This window comes from Schistocerca cancellata, chromosome 7, assembly GCF_023864275.1.
Source record: "Schistocerca cancellata isolate TAMUIC-IGC-003103 chromosome 7, iqSchCanc2.1, whole genome shotgun sequence".
Taxonomy (NCBI): Eukaryota; Metazoa; Arthropoda; class Insecta; order Orthoptera; family Acrididae; genus Schistocerca; species Schistocerca cancellata.
The window spans coordinates 64,044,693-64,068,745 of record NC_064632.1 but is presented as its reverse complement, the minus strand read 5'-3'; the positions used below and the strand labels follow the sequence as shown (position 1 = coordinate 64,068,745).

At 38.3% G+C, this 24,053-nt stretch overlaps 1 protein-coding gene across 2 annotated transcripts in view; it reads right to left on the bottom strand.

Annotated features, from left to right (window-relative positions):
- Window positions 1-24,053, bottom strand: part of LOC126092300 (programmed cell death protein 6) — a 48,760-nt gene that overhangs the window by 5,176 nt on the left and 19,531 nt on the right. For both annotated transcript variants that reach the window (XM_049907821.1, XM_049907820.1), the window contains exons 2-3: window positions 10,809-10,915; window positions 3,017-3,285 (exon numbers count right to left, since the gene is read on the bottom strand). In XM_049907821.1, the coding sequence (XP_049763778.1) occupies window positions 3,017-3,285; window positions 10,809-10,915 (376 nt within the window). The remainder of the gene's footprint in view (window positions 1-3,016; window positions 3,286-10,808; window positions 10,916-24,053) is intronic.

The following is a 24,053-nucleotide window of genomic DNA, read 5'->3' as shown; positions in this document are numbered from 1 at the left end:
TTCTGCTAGTCATTGATTGCTTAAATTACAATAACATAAGTGCAAATAAAGAAAATCAGCCAGACATCAGACATTTTTATTGTGCAGTTCTTAAAGGCAATGCCAATTAGCCACTATTTCAATATGATGTCAAATGTTACAAGGAAGGAAGCAATGAAGATTACAGTTTAATGCCCTGGTGACAATGAGGTCATTAGTGACAGACTGCATGCTCAGGATTGCGGGGAGGGGGGAAAGGGGGGGGGGGGAGATCAGCCACATCCTTTTCAAAGGTGCCACCCCAGCATTTACGTCAAGTGTTCTGGGGAATCACTGAAAAGCTAAATCTGTAAAGCCGAAGAGATATTTGAATTGTCATCTTACTGCTTAGAAGTCCAATGTGCCACACTGATCAGTGTAAAATGAAGTGCATTCCCTTTTGGAAAGTTTGTGATGTTTCCCTAGATTAATTATACGATGCTGACATGATGGCAGCTTTCCAGATGTATGCACTGGATAAGTACTGTGATCTGTGTATTGCATCTCTCACATTCAGGTGCACTTGGATAATCTTGCTAAGGAAGTCTGGCTTCATTTAATAGTCTTCCAACAAATTTGTATCTAATTTTCACACTACTGTGGGTTGGGGACAATATCATGTGGAGTAAAGCGGGCAAGTAGCAGAGGCTGTGGGTAAAAGTACACAGCCCTGTTTAAGACCACTGTAATTTTGTATTTTGGAGAGATGTCACTTTGGTAGGGTCCTTCCCTGACCAACACACCGCAATGGAGTTCTTTGATCAGTTCTATAAAATTTGTTTTGCATCTACAGTGTCTTAAAACCATCCATATAGTGTAGTGCCTCAAGAATTTCAGTGTAAATTCTAGGTACACTCGGCCTTCCACTGTCTCGAACACTCGATATTTTAGGTACGAGTGTGGTAGAGTGAGAACGCTTCTACCAATCCACCTGTTTCTATGTGCAGGTCGGAAGTTTGTTATTAGAAGACTGTAAGAGGGCGAGACGCTGATGACGACAAATGTTTGCTGCCAGCACCACAGAAGAGATGATGAAAATCCGAGGAATAATTATGTAGTATTCTTTGGTGTGTTAGAGTCTGTGTTGACTGCAAAAAAGACTAATGAACAATTGAATATAGACTTCTTTGCACATTCATGTATTGGACTTGCTTGAGACTAAAGACTTATCTTACTTCACGTCTTAGCTCTGCATGAGGCAGGACGCATGTGATGTCCATAAATTATTGGATTGTTACTATGATACTGAAATTGTGTTATATCAAGTCTGTAGTTTAAAAACACCAGTTGGCTTACCAGAGTTTAATTGCTTATGCGAAAAGGAGTAAATGTTGCTTTGTGTTGAGAGATGAAAATATATCAAGAATGAACTGAAAGCGGTCAACGAGTACACAAATTATTTCAAGAATAGAGAAGTAGCTTAATAAATTCCTGTAATCCGCTATAGTCTTCGGAGAATAAGCTTTTGGGAGATCGACACAGCTGACTACCCAGAGAAGAGAATCGGCTGCACACAATATGTAAGTCAACTGCGAGAGACATGTGAGTCTTGCACCTCAGTACCACACTGTCTCGTGTCATCCGAAAAACATTAGAATAGCTTTTCAACTTAAGGTGTCCATGTTTCTTTCCAGGTTACAGAACACTATGCACAGAGGTCTATGTTGTAATCTATGTTTCTCTTGCAGCTGTTTGATACAAATTACACAAACAGCAATTCTGAAGGAGCTAAAGAGAAATGAAGATTCAAGGAATATTTTCTTTGGAACACTCTGAAGCCTGTCCTGTAGAATTAAAAGCAGAAAAGATTTTGCCTGAGATGGAGGGCAGAATGATGCTACAATAATAGCCACAGATTCTGAGATAACCTTTCATAATTATAAGGACTACTGTGGCATTATTTATGCTGGCTTGTACTGTTTGGGTTTCCCACTTTGTATGAGTTCTAGTGCAATATCATTGAGGTCTTAAGTCCCTCTTGGTTTCAGGCATTTGTATTTCCCTTGATGAGATGCCAGTGGACTGACAGGACTCTGCAGAAGTTGGTCTTTATATGTAACTGTCAGTTGTGGTTACTATATTATTGAACCTGGGTGAACTATTCTGGAGAGTGAGGCTCATTTCAAGGGAAATATTTTCATGAATCATCAGATCATCATTAGTTTTCAGCAGATAATTGCCCATCAGTTGCTTAAAACAGAATTTCCACACCCAAAAAAACTGAGGCCACATGGGTTTCCTTCAAAAAATAGAAACTTTTTTCCAACACAGATCCCAGAATCACACATTGGAAGCTAAAGGGAAAAGAGAAGAAAAGAATATAACCAAGACAATTGCATTATTAATTGAAAGAAGAATAAATCACTTGGAATCTTAATTAACATTTGTCCAATGGAGAATCACATGATCTGTCTGAAATTTGTCAGTCAGTTGCTGTTTTACTGTTGTTCAGTCTTTCCCAATTCTTTGAAAGATGTACAATTTCTCCATGTGAAATAAATTATTAAGAAATAATAATCATTGAAATATCCATCCGCATATATGTGTGTGTGTGTGTGTGTGTGTGTGTGCGCGCGCGCGCACGCGCGAGTGTATACCTGTCCTTTTTTCCCCCTAAGGTAAGTCTTTCCGCTCCCGGGATTGGAATGACTCCTTACACTCTCCCTTAAAACCCACATCCTTTCGTCTTTCCCTCTCCTTCCCTCTTTCCTGACGAAGTAACCGTTTGTTGCGAAAGCTTGAATTTTGTGTGTATGTTTGTGTGTCTATCGACCTGCCAGCGCTTTTGTTTGGTAAGTCTCATCATCTTTCTTTTTAGATATATTTTTTCCACGTGGAATGTTTCCCTCTATTATATTCTAATCATTGAAATACTTTTTTTTTCTTCATGGGAGTTAATAATGGCACAAAATATTTGCTCCAAATTTAGACAGCTATCAAAAATTTTGGTAAGAACATGCAAAATAAATGGAACTGCAGATTATTAAATGATACTTACATAAAGTGTTACACAACACTGAATGAAATCGTCAAAGTAAATAACACCACGGCCTCCTCGATCATATTTCTGCATCAACAAAGATACTATATTGTCAGAAAGGCGGTAACCAAATGAAGTCAATGCAGTCTTAAGTTCATTCCTGTCAATATTGCCGGAATTGTCTCTGTCAAATGACCGAAAGCAGTTCTGCCAGTCTGTGACATACTTCCACAATGCTCCAAAATCCTCAAAGCTGACTGTACCTCTGTTCGATTTGTCGAACATACCTGTGTTTGGAAATAACAATGCACATTAATATTTGTATATCAACAAGAAATGCTGAAAGTGAAAAATACCAGGTCCAGCAAAACAAATGAAAAATAATTAAATAAATAAGATCAACCACTGAAGCTATAAACGATCAAATGGACAGTGGAATGAATAATTTGGATAATGAATTCCTTTGCAAATACAGGTAAACAGTTACAGAGATCAGTTAGAATCTAACATACAGGACGAGTTCTATCACAACTTCAAGACAGATCTAGCCTGTCTACATGAAACTTTCTGTGGAAAATTTATTTTTATAAAAATCTTATCATTCTTTCAAAATCTCCAGTGTGTCTCAATGTTTGGTGAAATTACAAATTTTCATTCATCAAAAAATGAACTAAGTTAGCAAATTGTTTTTCTAAACAATCTGCTACACGACACCAATAGAAGCCCTGTCTTCATACTAGATTCCTTATGGACCCTTCAGCCATCGACAAATGACAGAAATATTCTGGGAAATCTGAGATTTTACTCATTAAAAATTACATCATAAAAGATCTGTATCACTAAAACTATAGCAAAACACAAGGTCTTACTGAAATGCCACATAAAAAATAATCAAATATATCTGCTGAACATTAATTTTATGTGGCATGGCTACTGTAACAGCTGATACATTCTGGATACAAACAACCAGAATACAATAAACCTCACAACACTTACTTTGCCTTTAGTAGTGCAATACAACTGTTTATCAACAGTTCAAAATTATCCACTTGAACTGAGAAAATAGACAACACATACTGGTACCAACACTGTTAACACAGTGTAGTTACAAATTGTTACAACTACTGGCAGTCCCATTAGCTAGCTGCCCCAGGAAAAGTATTATAAAAAATTAATAAAAGGGGATATGAAACCAAATTTGTACAAAATATACCTTTATGGCTGAGAAATAACAGAACATTACATGCCAGAAACGGCCTTCCCCCATCTGCATACAAAGTTCAACACAGCACTGCATTTTCATGAATATTGCTGCCGGAGTATACGATTTCACAGCAGATGTTCTCAGGTAATTTATCGATGTGGCAGCAACTGTGCTATGTGACAACAATGAGGTTTCAATGACTGTGTGCGGGTCTCTTAATTCACTACAGTATGGATTACTATTAACAGTGTTTTGTGCATTTTCATAGCAACACATCATCTGCCCAATGATTTTTGGCGGTACTGTCACCAGTGAAGTGTACTAGGTATCGTTTCATGTATTTGTGAACCAATTGGATGAAAACAAACAGATTCTTGGCCGGTATCAGCAAGATGGGGCAATATGCTACACATCTGGAGTGAGTATGGCTGTAACCGGACTTTTTACTGTGGGGTCACCTTATAGGTAATGTGTACGAGAACAAGCAACAGACTATCTACAAGCTATGTGAGAACATTCACTGTGAAATCCAGGCAGTCATGTCCAGTATTCCAGCAGCAACATTCACGAACATGCAGCACCACAATGAACTGTGTATGCAAAAAGGGGGGGGGGGGGGGGGGGGCAAGACACTTACAGCACATCTTTTAATGTACCTTTATTTCTCAGCCATAAAAGTATGCTGCGTACAAATTTGGTTTCATATCCTCTCTTATTAAAATTTTTATACAACTTCTCCCAGGGCCACTTATCAGTGGAGCATCCATTACTCCACATTACTTCCTTTTGTCGATAAATCAACATTAGACAATTGGTACACAAATGCAAGCACTTTTTATAATTATTTCTGCTTAGGATTTTTAAATACGTTGTTTCATATACTTATAGAAGCGAACGTCTTATTAGTAAATGAGTAGCTGTGACTATGCCAACGGCCTTGCCACAATGGTAACATCGGTTTCCGTTAGATCATTGAAGTTAAGCACTGCCGGGCTGGGCTAGCACTTGGATGGGGGACTGTCCGGTCTGTCGAGCACTGTTGGTAAGTGGGGTGCACTCAAGCCTTGTGAGGCAAACTGAGGAGCTACTTGAGTGAGAAGTAGCCGCTCCGGACTCATAAACTGACATACAGCGGGGAGAGCAGTGTGCTAACCATGTACCCCTCCATGTCTGCATCCAGTGATGCCTGTGGGCTGAGGATGACACTGTGGCTGGTCAGTACTATTGGGCCTTCATGGTCTGTTTGGGCAGAGTTTAGTTTAGTTTTTAGCTGTGACTATGTCAATATAAATGTACAGAATGAGCGAAGGGAGTACAGAGGACAAATATGGGAGAGCAACCAGAGTGATAAGATGGGGCAACCAAGGTGAAAAGGGGACGGGGAGCCAGGCCAAAAATACAAGAAGGAACAGATAGAGTGAAAAAGAGGGTGACCAAAAGTGTCTGAAGAGGATGTTGACAATGTCAGGGCATCTTATCTTCTAGGCGAAGCAGCTGGAGATAGCGGCTCTGTGCACCTGTAATGTACGATGTACATTATAACTCTGCAAGTTAAGTGTTACAGAGGGACTATTACTTTCTTGATCACATGTTGTTCAGTGATGAGACAACTTTTCATGTAAGTGGGAAGGTAAATAACCAAGATGTTCACATTCACATGTCAATATACTAATGATCCCATACATTATATAAGATTCCCCAAAATTAAACATTTTCTGCACTGTGTTTCAATATCTAGTGTTCACACTTTTTTGCTGATGCTTCCATCACGGAAGTGGCTTATCTGGATATGTTGCAAGAATGGCTCTTTCTCCAGTCAGAAGACTAACCTGAAAACTTTATATGATGCCAAGATGGAACTCCTCCCCATTGGCATCTCTTTCTATGAGAATAGTTGAACATCGAATACCCTGATCATTGGATTGTTGCAATGGTCAATACAATAGTTCTTTTCCATTGGCCTCTACATTCTCCTGATCTCACACCATGTGATTTTTTTCCTTTTGGGGCTTTATAAAAGATCTTACTTATGTTCTGCCCTTATCCAATAATTTGATTGAGTTGACAGAATTGAAGAGGTTATTGCGTCTATTACTCTGGACACGTTAACCAAAGAATGGGAAGAACTGGATTTACGATGGATGTGTGCTGTATAATGTAAGGTGCACATATTGAGCTTAAGTAAAAAAAAAGATTACTTTCAATTTGATGTATTATTCCATTCAGAAATTTCCAACTTTGATACAATTTGTTGCAAATAGTCTGAATGAAACTGTTATATTATTTCACTGAAACCAGGACAGTCTTTTACGGAAAGGGGGGGCAAAAGGGGGGGGGGCAACGGAGCAGAAAAGAACTGGCAGGTAAATGAGAAAGGGCAGTAAAGGAATGACAGAGGTTGAGGTTGAGCCTGTGAAGGTTACAAAGTGAATATGATGTACTGGAGAAACAGTCCCAATCTATCAAATTCAGAGAGAGATACTGGTGGATTAGGGCTGCAAGAGCGGGATGTGGATTATGCTTGGACAACTTTGTCAGCAGAGCACTTGCCTGTGAAAGACAAAGGTCCCAGGTTCATTTTCCACTCTGGTGCTCAGTTTTAATGTTTTGGAAGTAAACCCATTGTCACACAGATCGTGCATTCGGCAGTCAACACTGAGTGTGCCAAATTCCTGACTTCACAGCATGGAAAAACCATGTTGAGAAGTCTTTCCGAATGCATAAAGCAAAATCATGCACAACAGATATGCTGAATGTGCATCTGAACACACGCTAATGAGATGAAAGAACGTCACATGCAAGCAATCTCTTCTCAGAATAAAGTTAGGAAGCATCATATTGGCTTTCAGTTGAATATATTCGATGGGTTTTATATTATAACTTACATCCTGTGAATATATGCCATTTCAAAGTGCCAGCGAATTGAGTACATCTCAAAAACCCATCATTTACTGGCATGATCTGTTGTTAAAAAATGATGGGAAATGTCATTGGAGGGTAAAAAAAAATTTTGAATTTTTTTTTGTGTTATGAAAGTGTACAGTTTCATGGCAAACACACACTGAAGATTCTTCAAACACACATTGTTCTTGGTACGATTTTGATAACTGAATGTCAGTGAACACATCTGTGATTAAAGCATTCAGAAGATGGTAACATTGAAGACAAAGTCATATTACACAAGTTCGCATAGCATAAAAAACAAACATGCTGAGTTACAATTAGTAATATGCGATGTGTAGCTGATTTGCGTCTTGCTGTAACAAAGCTTTTTTACTCACTTTCTTGTTTTTTAATAGGTTATTAAACTTTATTATTAATTTAATACAAATATTTTCTACAATATTTTATGTTACGTAAATTTAAGTAGCTCTTTTTCAGGAGTGCGTGCGTTCAATTGAATTTATTTACAAGGGAGGCTGCACTACTTTGAGTAAGATATTTTGCACATCCTAAATATCTTGCTACTGAATATAAACAGTTACAAAGCAAGAATGACCTTAGGGTTTTACTAAATAGTGAGACTGGTCAAATTATTTTTATCTTATGTGAAACACTATTGCAAATTTTTGTCACACTATTTGTATTGGAACTTTCATAAGCTGATGTCCTTACTGACTGGACATGGAACTTTGCTTCTTGCTGCATATCATGTTCACGAATTTCGAAGTTTTTATTTATATATTCTACAGATAGAACAACAAGACTAGCATGTGGACATTGGAGGATTTGTGTGTTTTAACATGGCTAACATATGAATTCTACATCCGTCCAATTCAGAAACAACTGGCATGATTTGCGAGCCAAATACAGCCAACAACTGCCCCTGGAGCACGCTGCGATCACATATACAATGTTGAGGCACATGTCCCTACGCACAAACCAGGTCGTTTCTGAGCATTCAGCAGCATGGTGGAGATAGTCAGCTAGTTGTACATTGAATCTACATCTACATCTATACTGCACAAGCCATCTGACTCTGTGTGGCGGAGGGTACCTTGAGTACCTCTATCGGTTCTCCCTTCTAGTCCAGTCTCGTATTGTTCGTGGAAAGAAAGATTGTCGGTATGCCTCTGTGTGGGCTCTAATCTCTCTGATTTTATCCTTATGGTCTCTTTGTGAGATATATGCAAGAGGGAGCAATATACTGCTTGACTCCTCGGTGAAGGTATGTTCTAGAAACTTCAACAAAAGCCGTACGGAGCTACTGAACGTCTCTCCTGCAGAGTCTTCCACTGGAGTTTATCTATCATCTCCGTAACGCTTTCGCGATTATTAAATGATCCTGTGACAAAGCACGCTGCTCTGCGTTGGATCTTCTCTATCTCTTCTATCAACCCTATCTGGTACGGATCCCACAGTGGTGAGCAGTATTCAAGCAGTGGGCGAACAAGCGTACTGTAACCTACTTCCTTTTTTTCCGGACTGCATTTCCTTAGGATTCTTCCAATGAATCTCAGTCTGGCATCCGCTTTACTGACGATTAATTTTATATGGGCATTCCATTTTAAATCACTCCTAATGCCTACTCCCAGATAATTTATGGAATTAACTGCTTTCAGTTGCTGACCTGCTACATTGTAGCCAAATGATAAAGGATCTTTCTTTCTATGTATTTGCAGCACATTACACTTTTATACATTGAGATTCAATTGCCATTCCCTGCACCATGCGTCAATTCATTGCAGATCCTCCTGCACTTCTGTACAATTTTCCATTGTTACAACCTCTCGATATACTACAGCATCATCCGCAAAAAGCCTCAGTGAACTTCCAATGTTATCCACAAGGTCATTTATGTATATTGTGAATAGCAACGGTCCTACGACACTCCCCTGTGCCACACCTGAAATCACACCTACTTCGGAAGACTACTCTCCATTGAGAATGACATGCTGCGTTCTGTTATCTAGGAACTCTTCAATCCAATCACACAGTTGGTCTGATAGTCCACATGCTCTTACTTTGTTCATTAAATAACTGTGGGGAACTGTATCAAATGCCTTGCGGAAGTCAAGAAACACGACATCTACCTGGGAACCCTTGTCTATGGCCCTCGGAGTCTCGTGGACGAATAGCGCAAGCTGGGTTTCACACGATCGTCTTTTTCGAAACCCATGCTGATTCCTACAGAGTAGATTTCTAGTCTCCAGGAAACTCATTATACTCTAACATAATACGTGTTCCAAAATTCTACAACTGATCGACATTGGAGATATAGGTCTATAGTTCTCCACATCTGTTCAACACCCTTCTTGAAAATGGGCATGACCTGCGCCCTTTTCCAATCTTTTGGAATGCTACACTCTTCTAGAGACCTACAGTACAACACTGCAACAAGGGGGGCAAGTTCCTTCGCATACTCAGTGTAAAAGCAAACTGGTATCCCATCAGCTCCAGCAGCCTTTCCTCATTTGAGCGATTTTAATTGTTTTTCTATCCCTCTGTAATCTATCTTTATATCTACCATTTTGTGATCTGTGTGACAATCTAGAGAAGGAACTACAGTTTAGTCTTCCTCTGTGAAACAGCTTTGGAAAAAGACATTTAGTATTTCGCCCTTTAGTCTGTCATCCTCTGTTTCAGTACCATTTTGGTCACAGAGTGTGGACATCTTGTTTTGATCCACCTACCGCTTTGACACAAGACCAAAATTTCTTAGTATTTTCTGCCAAGTCAGTACATAGAACTTTACTTCTGAATTCGTTTAATGCCTTTTGGATAGCCCTCCTCACACTATATTTCGCTTTGTGTAGTTTTTGTTTGTCTTAAAGGCTTTGGCTACGTTTATGTTTGCTGTGAAGTTCCCTTTGCTTCCGTAGCAGTTCTCTAACTCTGTTTTTGTACCACGGCTGCTCTTTTTCCATCTCTTACAATCTTGCTAGGCACATACTCATCTAATGCATATTGAATGCCACAGCTATGTGATTACAGCTTTACTATATAACTTGATGGCTACATACACCATGTCAGGTTGGTGCTGGCTCTGGCACAGGCAAGGGTATGTGCGTGGTGCACAATGACAGTGAGGAGTGGACTGGAAGGGGGAGATAAGGCAGCAGACGAGACTGTGAGGGCGAGAATAAATGAGTGCAGTAGGGGCTTAGGAATGTGGGTTGAGGTGAATGTGAAGCAGGGGTTGGTGTAGATCAAGGGGAAGAGCATTGCCAGATCAAAGATTGTGTTGTAAGGCCAAGTTCCATCTACATTTTTCACAGAAGCTTATCTTCTGGGGGAGGATCAAGAACCAAGGGTTGTGTAGCAGCAATTGAAGTTGAGCATGTTGTGATCAGCACACTGGGTTGTCAACTCTGCTCTAGGCCACCGTTTGGTGGTGGCCGCTCATTTGTGTGAAGAGCTGTTTGGAGTTCAAATCCACGTAAATGGTTGTTCAAAAGTTGAGGTAGTATATGATACAACTTCTTTTACAGATAGTCCTGCTTCTGATAGGATAGCATTTGCCAGGAATCTGATGAATTTTAGTATTAGATGGGTATAACTCACATGCCAAGGAGCTGGTAGTAGGTGTGGCAAAAGACTGGACTGGTATTTTCGTAGATTGGGTGTCAGCTAAATCTACTCAACAAATCCTGAAATGTAACATACCGATCATGAGCCGGACCGTTTCCGGATTGAATGGAGTCCATGTTCCATTAGACAAGGCAACTTGCAGTTCGTCAGCTGTTATATATCCACTACGGTCCTTGTCCACCCTGAAATAAAGATATAATGTAATATTTTATTGGTACACAATCTACACCACATAGTTAAGATCCAGTACTGACAAATACATGGAGGTTAATTTTTCATAAATAAATATTTTCATAATGCTTAATATGTTTATAATAAACTGTTTTGTTAATTTTTAAATGTTCCACTAACAAGGTGCTACCTGCTTTAAAATGTTATTTGTGGCATACCAAATTTTTCCACAGTAACTGTTAAATGAGCGGGAATAACAAAAGCATATATACAAGTTTATTTCAAAATAAACACTAATATGGTTATATTAAAAAATTCTGTGAACTTGTACAATATTAAGTGCTCCTTAATGAAAATAATTACCTATAGAACATAATGGGCTAACCTCACTACTACATTAATTTAAAAAAAATATTAGATCAAAAAGGAAGAAATTACAAGAATTGGGCATACACCATCTTCCCAGATGAATCTAGCTGATTACTTGTATACTGAGAAAAGCCAAAGCTACATTTCTAGAATCTGTAGATTTACAGAAAGAGTTTGACAATGCGGACAAGAATACACACTTTGAAACTCTGAAAGTAGCACCTATGAAATACAGGGAGTGATACGTTTTCTGCAATGTACAGAACTGGACTGTAATTACAGCGACTGAAGGACATGAAGGGAATGCAGTATTTGATAAGGAAGTGAGACAGGTTTGTAGGCTGTCTCTGATGATGTTCAATTTGCATAATGAGCTAGCAGTAAAGGAAACCAAGGAGAATTTTGAACGGGAATCAAAGTTCAGAGAGATGAAATAAAAATTTCAAGGTTTTCTGGTGAGATTGTAATTTTGACAGGGGCAGCAATTACTCGGAAGACAGTATGTAGGATAATGTCTGTAACTTTGTATTATCTGTACAAGATTAGTGGTGCACATCTTGAGCATATCATATTGTATTTAAGTATTTATGGGTAATATTAAGAAGTAATTTGAAATAGGTCTTAGTGTGATTAATTCTCGAATACTGTTCCGGCGACCTGAGACCTTATTAAGTAGACATGACAAAAGGCATTGAATGAAATCAGGGACACACTATAGTCATATTGTCACGTAGAAGAAGGTGTAATTAGCTAAATGACTAACACTAACTTCACTTAACAAAGGTTTATTCAGCACTTGCACATACAAGAGTGTGGAGTGAACTGCCTCCGGCCAGAACACATGCAGTATATATACAGCTACAGAACATTCCAGTACAATGGTTCTTGACATTTGTGGATACTTCTAGAATGTACTCTAATCGAATATAGAAATTAAAATTGTAAAGTCCAGGTGAGTTTTGAACTCACAACCGTCCGTCCAACAGTTTAGTATCGTAACCACTACACCACGATGGTACTCAGCTTCTTCTGTGACAATATAAAAATGTGACAAAAATCCTCTAGGAACTTTAATGCTAATCTTTGGAAGCAAAGCAATGCAGTTCTTGTGGAATTCTGTTAAATACACTTATAGACCCTGTATTCAAAGACAGTGCAAACATTATACTGCCATCATTGTACATCTTATGTAGGGACATTAGACAAAAGTAAGATATTAAGGCATGTGCAGAGGAATGTAGACAGTCATTTTTCCCCTTGTACAATATGTGAAGGGAACAGGAACAAAAATCAATCATGTTGGTGCAATTTACTATCCATGTACTGTACAGTGTCTTGAAAGATTATAAAATGAAACAGTAAAACAAAGGTAATGGGAGGTAACCTAATTAAATCGCATTTTGATGAGGGAATTAGATTTAGGAAATGAGACACTGAAAAAAAATTGGTGTTGCTATTTCTGCACAAAAATAAGTGGTGATAGCCAAAATAGAGAAATATCAAATGTAGACTGGCAATGGGAAGAAATGGGTTTCTGAAACAGAGAGATATTTTAACATCTAACATGAATTTAAGTGTTAGAAAGCAACAATTTGTCATGATTGTAGCCTTGTAACTACGGTGAGGCATGGATGATTAGCATGGAGATCTGTATCAAACCATTCTTCTGACTGAAGATCACAACAAATACCATCAATTACTTAAATTTGTAAAGTGACAGTAATGTTTTCAAAAGCACACTGTCTTCTTCCAGAATCGTGCTGGTGTTTGTTGGGCCTGGTGGTCTTCTGGTAAAGCATATGCCTGGAAACAAAGGCTGCATGATTGAATTCCTGTCAGACAACGAAATATTTCAGTCTGCTTCATGAAATCCTCCCCACTCCACCAAGAGTGTCTTTCCGCCGTCCACCTAACCTTCGTAACCTCTTAGTTCATCCCTATGAAATCCCCAAACCACCTTCCCTACCCTCTGGCTCCTACCCTTGTAACCGCCCCCGGTGTAAAACCTGTCCCATGCACCCTCCCACCACCACCTACTCCAGTCCTGTAACCCGGAAGGTGTACACAATCAAAGGCAGAGCCACGTGTGAAAGCACCCACGTGATCTACCAACTGACCTGCCTACACTGTGATGCGTTCTATGTGGGAATGACCAGCAACAAACTGTCCATTCGCATGAATGGACACAGGCAGACAGTGTTTGTTGGTAATGAGGATCACCCTGTGGCTAAACATGCCTTGGTGCACGACCAGCACATCTTGGCGCAGTGTTACACCGTCCGGGTTATCTGGATACTTCCTACTAATACCAACCTATCCGAACTCCGGAGATGGGAACTTGCTCTTCAATATATCCTCTCTTCCCGTTATCCACCAGGCCTCAATCTCCGCTAATTTCAAGTTGCCGCCACTCATACCTCACCTGTCATTCAACAACATCTTTGCCTCTGCACTTCTGCCTCGACTGACATCTCTGCCCAAACTCTTTGTCTTTAAATATGTCTGCTTGTGTCTGTATATGTGTGGATGGATATGTGTGTGTGTGCGAGTGAGTACCCGTCCTTTTTCCCCCCGAAGGTAAGTCTTTCCGCTCCCGGGACTGGAATGACTCCTTACCCTCTCCCTTAAAACCCACATCCTTTCGTCTTTCCCTCTCCTTCCCTCTTTCCTGATGAGGCAACAGTCTGTTGCGAAAGCTTGAATTTTGTGTGTATGTTTGTGTGTCTGTCGACCTGCCAGCACTTTCATTTGGTAAGTCACATCATCTTTGTTTTTATATATATATATATATATATATATATATATATAAGATGATTTGACTTACCAAACGAAAGCGCTGGCACGTCGATAGACACACAAACAAACCCAAACATACACACAAAATTCTAGCTTTCGCAACCAACAGTTGCCTCGTCAGGAAAGAGGGAAGGAGAGGGAAAGACGAAAGGATTTGGCTTTTAAGGGAGAGGGTAAGGAGTCATTCCAATCCCGGGAGTGGAAAGACTTACCTTAGGGGGAAAAAGTACAGGTATACACTCGCGCGCGCACGCACGGCACGCGCGCGCATACATACACACACACACACACACACACACACACACACACACACACACACACACACATTACATAGGGATGAAACCAAACCACCTTCCCTACCCTCTGGCTCCTACCCTTGTAACCACCCCCGGTGTAAACCCTGTCCCATGCACCCTCCCACCACCACCAACTCCAGTCCTGTAACCCGGAAGGTGTACACGATCAAAGGCAGAGCCACGTGTGAAAGCACCCACGTAATTTACCAACTGATCTGCCTACACTGTGAAGCTTTCTATGTGGGAATGACCAGCAACAAACTATCCATTCACATGAATGGACACAGGCAGACAGTGTTTGTTGGTAATGAGGATCACCCTGTGGCTAAACATGCCTTGGTGCACGGCCAGCACATCTTGGCACAGTGTTACACCGTCCGGGTTATCTGGATACTTCCCACTAACACCAACCTGTCAGAACTCCGGAGATGGGAACTTGCCCTTCAGCATATCCTCTCTTCTTGTTATCCGCCAGGCCTCAATCTCCGCTAATTTCTAATTTCAATTTGCCGCCGCTCATACCTCACCTGTCTTTCAACAACATCTTTGCCTCTGTACTTCCGCCTCGACTGACATCTCTACCCAAACTCTCTGCCTTTACTACCCTCTCCCTTAAAACCCACATCCTTTCGTCTTTCCCTCTCCTTCCCTCTTTCCTGACTAAGCAACCGCTGGTTGCGAAAGCTTGAATTTTGTGTGTATGTTTGTGTATCTATCGACCTGCTAGCACTTTCGTTTGGTAAGTCACATCATCTTTGTTTTTAGATATCTTTTTCCCACGTGGAATGTTTCCCTCTATAATAGTGCTGGTGTTCCATAGTCTTTTCCTACCCAGGCATCATCAGTGCGAGTCAATGTAATTTTACAGTTACTTGGTAACCTTTTACATAGGGGATGATGTTTAGTTTTCTTGAAAGATGCACCAGGATCAATCCAAATGAAGTGGTCCAATAAACATTAGGTTGGTTGCTTGACCATTTTTAAATATTTTATTTTTAAATTTTACCTTTCATCTTTAATGAATGGCAGCCATTTTCGTTTGTAAGCAGGCAACGATGTTTCAGTTTAGAGACATTATCAAAAATATGAATATCTCTACACTGGGTAAAGTTAAAACATTGCAATTGACATGCTTGTTCTTAGAAAAGTGTCCTCTACAGCATTGTCTATTACACAAAATAACCTAAATTTAAAAATAACCGGTCAAAATGACCTCCAAAGTTTGGTACCCAAATTTTCAAAAATCCTCTTTTTAGGCCCAAAAATAACAAACAAGGAGTGATTTATGAGAGTATTTTTTCCCCTACAGTTAGATATCATACACCACTAGCCTCATATAGAGCAAGAACACTTACAAATGTTTCCTTATTTTTTTATGAATTATTGAAATTTGAAAATTTTCAGTTTTTGTAAATGATGGGGTTAGTTATCTCAGGTGGGACTGAATATAAAAATGATTTTTGCACAGCTTGTACACCTATATGATAGCAACGTACTGTAAAAATTTTAACACTGATATCTGACTGAACAAAGATATGATTTTTTGAAAATGAGGAGGTAATTCACATCACTCTACAACTGATCTCATGGCTGTTGCCTATTCATGTGTGATATTGGCAGGATATAATCAATCATTATTGGTGTAAGGTACTGAATTATATACAAAAAGTGGAAACATCACTGAAATTATTTATATTATTTTGATGTATTTAAAATAAATATTTTCAATTAACATCTTTCAAGATGGTACTGTTCCTAAACCTGGTGGTGAATGTTAAGAACACTTTTTTCTTCAGGCAGCTTCTGTGATATAGAATAAGACCTTCCAGTTTCTGTGGTAAGTTCAAGCACTGAAAGTTTCCTTAAAACATTTTTCAATGGTACTGAGATGTTTACATTTTCCCACCTCCACGTTGCAAATGTTTTGACTTTTGAATGAAATGCCCAGTCGATGTGCTGTTGTTTTCACGTCAATTCTACCAAAAGTGAGAGTTGTTTAGTTCTCTGGGTGTTGTAAAATTCCTGTATTCGTCTCGTCGCTGTGCCGCCTATGAAAAGGATTGCAGAAGACTCCCAAATAAATTCCAAAGTACACTGTAGTTTTAACACCAATATATTTCCAGGACTCTCGAGTCCGAGCCTGGTGAATTGTACCGGTTACATCACATGTACCCAAAATTGACATCAAATGACACAGAGTTCACAACAATCAACAAACGAGTGAGCCTACAATACATTTGCTCGCAACCCTAGCCAAAAAACGAGTGCCCCAAGGCACCTGCGTAACCTCTATTCATACTTTTGTTAACTATTACCTACAGTGAAAATTACAATTTTATGTAAAATCACAATTAAAAGTTAAATCGAATACGAGATACACATAGCTAAAAATTTACGATCTCAGTGCTGAACAAGGTGAACCTATTTTCAACTTAGTTACGAGTTAATATAACATTTTCTGACTAATTACATTACAGGTAACAATTACATTTCTAAATTTGTTTATAACAAATCAACTAGTGCCTGAATTTTAGTGCTAACATATATTGGAGATTCAATTAACATGCTTTATTTATATGTTCTATTTAATTTGCTGTAGTAATTTTATAATGATAGGTTTACTGGTACATCCTGACCATGTGCTACATTTCTTTCGATTAGTTACAGTATTAATTTCACATTTATACTGTGTTTTTCACATAAGAACAATGTTAATCAGCAAAGCATCATTTTCGAATTATATTTATACCGAAATAGTGGTTATTTTTGTATGTAATTTGGAAACAGGTCACTTTACAATTGGGCAATTAGGACTGGTGTTTATCTTTAATGCTCTCCGAGGGGTTCTGATAGGTAGCAATGAGATACAGTAATATTTCAGTACCCAAACTTTGTCACTAGTAGATTTCTTGAATGATGTTCTTGGGCCAGTAGGGTGGTAAAAATGCACAAAAACATCATTTTTTCCAAACTTATTCTTTCAATCTCTGCAAGCCATAACTGTCCATCATACATACATGCCACTATGTCATTCAACATTAAAGACAGATGTAATTTTACTGACAATGATCCTCAAAAATTTCGATTTCTGATGTTACATAGCATGGAACTAAGTTTTCTGCAATGCCAATGAATTTGCAGAAATGCCTTGTTCCTTTCATTGCTACACAGTTTTCAAAACTGGTTTGAAGTGTTGTTTTCATATGCAGAACCACTTCTTTCTTGATCAGAAAATAGGTAATGCATTCAATATTATCCTTGCAAAAGACATACATGTCCTGTACTGTGAGAATTTGGTCTGTGGTTGGCCTTTGTAGGCTGGCTTTACCTACTTCATTTTTTGTTGTACTTCCTACGCCATCACATGCATTTTTACCATGGCAAGATGCAAAAAAGTGCCATTCAGCCTCCAACCCAAAGTCTACTTTGTGGTTGCACAGATTTGAAAAATTCTTTTTGTTCTTATACTGACTACGACTTCCATCTGGAAAGTCTATCAGCTTCTCAATCTTGGGAAAATTTTCTTTTATGTAATTTATTACATACTTTTGAAACACATGTACAGCCAAAGTGTTGTGCTCCAAGTAGTCGCTTAGAATGCAAATTGAAGAACTGCAAATTTCATCTTTCTCATTTTTAAAGTAGAGAATAAATGGATGCACTGTTGCCTGGTCATTGTCCCAGTGGTACCCTTGTATAGCATACTGTATCACAAAGGTAAAATATTCTGCAAAATCAGCTAGCACTATGCATTCGGTTTCATGAAGTTGTGCTTTTTGTGTCCTTCAAAAACTTACTTTTGATTTTAGAAACTTAGTGATAACTTTTGAGTTTTTGTAAGTTATCAATTAAAGATTCCAAGTACTCTTCCTGAGATTTAACCACTGTTATAATTTCTGCCCTGTCAGTTGTGACCCACTGTTTGAAGGTAATACTGTCTGGCATTTCCTCATCATATTCATGAAACAATTCAATAATGGTTTTCTTACCACGGCATTTATTACACAAACTCATCATGCAGTCATAACTGTTAGTGTCACAGACCATTAAATCTAGTAACTCTTTGTAGTTAAGATCACCAAGTTTTGCTCCCGCAATCATCAGTTTGACATTTTGATGATACAAACAAATACATACGGAGTGTGTCCCTGAGGATCCAACCAAAATACACCACTTAAGGTGGAGGTCACAAAATTCTGACCTTCCAATTTTGCATTCAGGATGAGAATTTTTGAAAGCTACATAAAGTTCATTTAAATTTGACAGCACTAGTTGTTTCTGCTTTGTTACTTTAACTCCATTTATAACAACTCTTTTGCTATCTTTGCAACCTGGGCACATACTACTGTTTTCATAATCTTCAAAAACTGCTGGATCTTTTTGTTTCTTCACTTATACCTACTCCTTTCTTCTTTCCTAAAACTGGAAGAATGCGTTGCTCTTTCACTAATTTTCAGGTTAATTTAACCAAACGATGAGAAACGTTGAATCCATGAACTGTTTTTCTCTTGACCATGAGTCAGGGAGCAAACTTAAAATTTTAACTTTTTCCTCTTTAGATGTCACTGAACCTTTAATTTTTAGTTTCTCTATTAAGCTCAAATATTCAGTGTCAGATTATGCTGGTGGTAGGTTTCTTCTTCTTTAGAAATAATGTTGGTATGTGTATTATTAAAGCGCGATTCCAAGTCTTTTCTAATTTTGTCTGAAATTCGTTTTACCTTATTTTCAATAGCTGTTTTTCTTATTCTGCTACTTAATTTTATTATTTTTGAAGCAGATATGTCTAACTTAGAACACGCAAAATCCAATATGCTAACAGCTTTCTCATTAGGAATATAAATGTCATTAACTAGGTTACATGATTCTGGTTCTGGATTCACAACAAATATTTTTTGAGTAACAATTTGGGCACAGGGAATTTCCAGGAATCACATTACGTTTCACTTGGGAAGCTGTTTCACTCTCACATAACAAGGACAAATGTTCAAGTTTCATTTCCCTCAAACCTTTAGTAATAGGCTTTTTATGAACTTTAAGTGGATCACAGCACTTTCTTCCAAAAATGTGGTTGTACTTCAGAATATATTTCTTCTCATGATACTCACACACTGATGTCACAGAAGAACTTAGTCGAAATTTAAACAAATTTTGTCTAACTTCATCAAAGTCATTGTCATTTTTCAAGTTTTTTGAAACAGAACTGTAAACTGTTTTGTGACATACTTCACTTGCTATCTGTCCAACAGAGCACTGTTCATCCACGTTATTGCATTCCAGTTAATCTCTCAAAATTAATTACAAATTACACACAGAACAAAGCACGTAACACATTCTACACTCTCGAAGTATGTACATACACTAATAGATGTTTCAGAACAAACTGACTACAACAATGCCACACCCAGCAATAATGTACTTCTTTATTGACAATAAACCTAAATGTAAATGGGCATTTTTATTACAGCAGAACAAAAGTGAAAGCTCCTACTGTTTAATATTGCATTATTAAAAATAAATATTAATATTGGGGGATAGTGTTAAGTAAATATATGTCACAACTTAATTTTATTACAATGAAACCATAACCCATTTAAATAGGCAACAGCCATAAGATCAGTTGTAGAGTAATGTGAATTATTTCCTCATTTTCAAAAATTCATATCTTTGTTCAGTCAGATATCAATGTTGAAATTTTTACAGTACGTTGCTATCATATAGGTGTAAAAACTGTGCAAGAATCATATTTTTATATTCAGTCCCACCTGAGATAACTAACCCCAAACTTCACAAAAAATGAAAATTTTCAAATTTCAATAACTCATAAAAAATTAAGGAAACATTTGTAAGTGTTCTTGCTCTACATGAGGCTAGTGGTGTATGATATCTAACTGTAGGGGAAAAACACACTCATAAATCACTCCTTGTTTGTTATTTTTGGGCCTAAAAAATGGATTTTTGAAAATTTGGATACCAAACTTTGAAGGTAATTTTGATTGGTTATTTTTGAATTAAGGGTATTTTGTGTAATAGATGATGTAGTAGAGGACACTTTTCTAAGAACAATCATGTCAATCGCAAGGTTTTAACTTAACCAAGAGCAGAGATATTCAAATTTTCACTAATGTCTCCAGACTGAAAAATCGTTGCACGCCTACAAATAAAAATGGCCACCATCCAGTAAAGGTGCAGGATAAATTATTTTAAAAAACTGTTTTGAACATCTCAAATATAGGGCAATCACATGTAAAAAATTAAATTATTTAAAAATGGTCAAGCAACCATCACTGGAACACTTCATATGGATTGACCCACCACAGTGTTGGGTTTTCGTTGTTTCCAACAAGATTAAACAGCTCTTTCTTGTGTTGCCTCAATCATACTAAACCTAAAGCAACAAGTTGAACTGATTACTCTACATTTATAAATCTGAAGGTGTGATTATTTGTAATCTGCACTCAATAAGTGCTGACTTGTTGCCTTGATTGTCTCAGTTGTCTGCATGTCCCACACATAACTGGGAAAAACACTGCCACATCTTGTTTATGAACTGTCTCCCATGTTTACAACAAATACAATACACTCCAGGCAAACATAACTCTGGCAATTCTTGTGGGGGCTGTGCAAGCATCAGGTTGGAAGACAGTAACCTATTCTGTGGTTTAGATCTTGCCAGTCTCTGTGTGTCCTATGCACATGCTTACTATCCTTCACGTTTTAGTCATAAGACAAAAGTCTCTTTCCGGTGCTTGACCTTTATTCATAAATTGTGAGATACTATCCTTACATTTAGCACCAGTACTGTAAGAAAAAAATAACTCTCTCACAAACTGGGACTTTTAGTGTGCACCAACAATGAATGAACCAAATGATAGTCTCTGATGGATGTCATCAGTTGTTGAACAATGAAATTCTACTTGACGGGTTTCTTACTTTCTTAATGTGTCGTAAGGTTTCTTCTACATATGGATATTGATAAATGGAAGGAAACTATGACTCAACATTTGTCATGGATATGTACATAAACATTTATGAATCTTGTTTAGATGATTCAGAAATTTATCTTGAGACACATCATCAAGCAGTTACACCACAAACATACCATCAACACATCTGCGAAAGACGGTAAAATGATGTTCTTAGTGTGAAGTCTTCTGATTCTCTTAGCCAGAAACATGGAGTTATAGGTGACAACAGCTAGCTATTTGTCATATTTGTTGCCATAATGAGACAGGAAACTGTTAAGCAAAACAGAATAACTTCACAAGTAGGATTTAAACGTGTTCCAGTAAAAGCAATGTACTTTGGAGAAAAACTCATGAACAGTGTATCATCAACAAAACTCACCAGGCACATGCCTAATTTTTAATACGCTCATGGCAGTGATCCATACACACACACTCTGCATGGTGAGCAGACATTTATCAAGCATCTATGTTCATGAATCAATAGCACTAAGTGTCTTAACAACCAATTCTCGTTGTGTACCTCTGGAAAACCATATGGACAAGATGGTGTTAGTTTTAGTAGTTTCAAATGTTTCACAAACTCTTATGATGATGCAAATGACCATGTGGAGAAGCACAGACATGGTCTCACTATCACACACAACTCATGGAGGTCACACATAACAGTTGCTTCTTGTTTCTGTATGTCTTTGTAGAGACGAAACCCTGTTGACACACTGTGAAATGGATTATAGCACATGAATATGAATCTTTTGGCAACTAACTGATATTATTTGGCAAAAGATAGAGTGTATCCTATGATGATGGTACAGCACAGAGTTATTACTGTGACGATCTAGTCATGGACAAATTGAAAGAAAAGTTTGCTTTCAACAATTATAAGATAGAAAATTTAAGTAGGCACTCATACTTAGCATAACATCAACGTAAGGCAACTGAAGATTTTCTTCATACCTAACACCAGTGAGGCCTCTGCAAGAATCAGGAAAGCATTGACTGAAACGGGTATTACCAAGACCCTTTTGTAGCTATCTGCAAAATATTACACTGCATGTACAGCATGATACATCAGGGCTTCACATTCCCTCTCCTTACAAAAGTGATAGACCATAAACAGGCCAGACAACTCCATGTTTCCCATCACTGCAGGCACATACAGTGTAAGAGACAGCACTTCTGGAGCTCAGCAGAGAACAATTTTCCTTCTTTAAAAAACTATGTGTTTGTCAACTGACTGGTAGTTTTTGTGATAGCCTAATTGAGGAGTCAACAAATATGAATACAACAGAATACTGTGAAACTGGATTAAGCAATTGGGGAGGGGGGAGGGGGGGGGGGAATGGAAGAAGCCTCTCAGAAGATTGTGGGAACCAGTAACACACCCCATGAGGAAAAATGTAACACAAGCAAACTATTCCAAGCTGGAACTGCTACACAAGAACAAATTATACGAGGGCTATCCACAAAGTACATTACATTTTTAAATTAAAAATAAAGTATTGGATTTTTTTTTATTATATACAGATGAAAGCCACACTTAAATACTACTTTTCTAAATAGTTGCCATTTAAATTAAGGCACTTATCGTAGCGATGGACAAGCTTGGAAATTCCTTCGTCATAAGATTCGGCCACCTGCGCCTTCAACCACGTGGTTACCTCAAAACGCTGCATAGCCAACCACTTCTTCATTGCTGGGAATAAGTGGAAGTCGCTCGGTGCCAGGTGAGGACTGTACAGCGGATGAGGAAACAACTCCCACTTAAAAGATTCGAGAACTTCACGAGTGGCATTTGCCGTGTGGGCCTGGGCGTTGTCGTGAATCAGCAAGATCTTTGAGCCCAACTTTCCCCTGTGCTTGTTTTGTATTGCTCTTCTGAGGTTGTGCAGAGTTTGGCAATACCTTTGAGAGTTTATTGTAGTGTCTCTTTCGAGGAAATTCACAAAAATCACACCTTTTCTGTCCCAAAAGACAGTCGCCACGTGGTTGAAGGCGCAGGTGGCCGAATTTTACGACGAAGGAATTTCCAAGCTCGTCCATCGCTACGATAAGTGCCTTAATTTAAATGGCAACTATGTAGAAAAGTAGTATTTAAGTGTGGCTTTCATCTGTATATAATTAAAAAAAAATTCCAATACTTTATTTATTTTTAATTCCAAAACTTAATGTACTTTGTGGATAGCCCTCGTATGTAACTAATTTCCTCTGTATGTACATTGAGGTAACAAAAGTCATGGGATGCCTCCTAATATTGGGCCAGACCTCCTTTTGCCCAGCATAGTGCAGTAACTCCATGTGTCATGGACTCAACAAGTCATTGGAAGTCCCCTGGAGAAATACTAAGCCACGCAAGATACGGCAATAACAGTACACTGTGTGGATTCCACATAAAACAGCAGAGCCACTTTCACTGGTAGATTAAGTTTGGTATATGCCAGTCGCAGAAGTGGTGTCCAACTGAAAGACTTGCACCAGTCACTGAGCCACACAATTACTATATAGATGTAAGATGCACCTAACATGACAGAGTTTTTTCATTTGAGATTTGGTCCAACACAGAAATTAGCATATTTCATTTACAGGTGCTGACAATGTCCACCAGGGGTTTCTGTAGGTGAATTGCTCTCTGAGCAGTCAGCAGTGAAGCACATCAGCTGTTGCATCATACGATTAGCACCTTCAAATTTCTTTTGCCACCAATGCTTATCTGAAAGAACTAA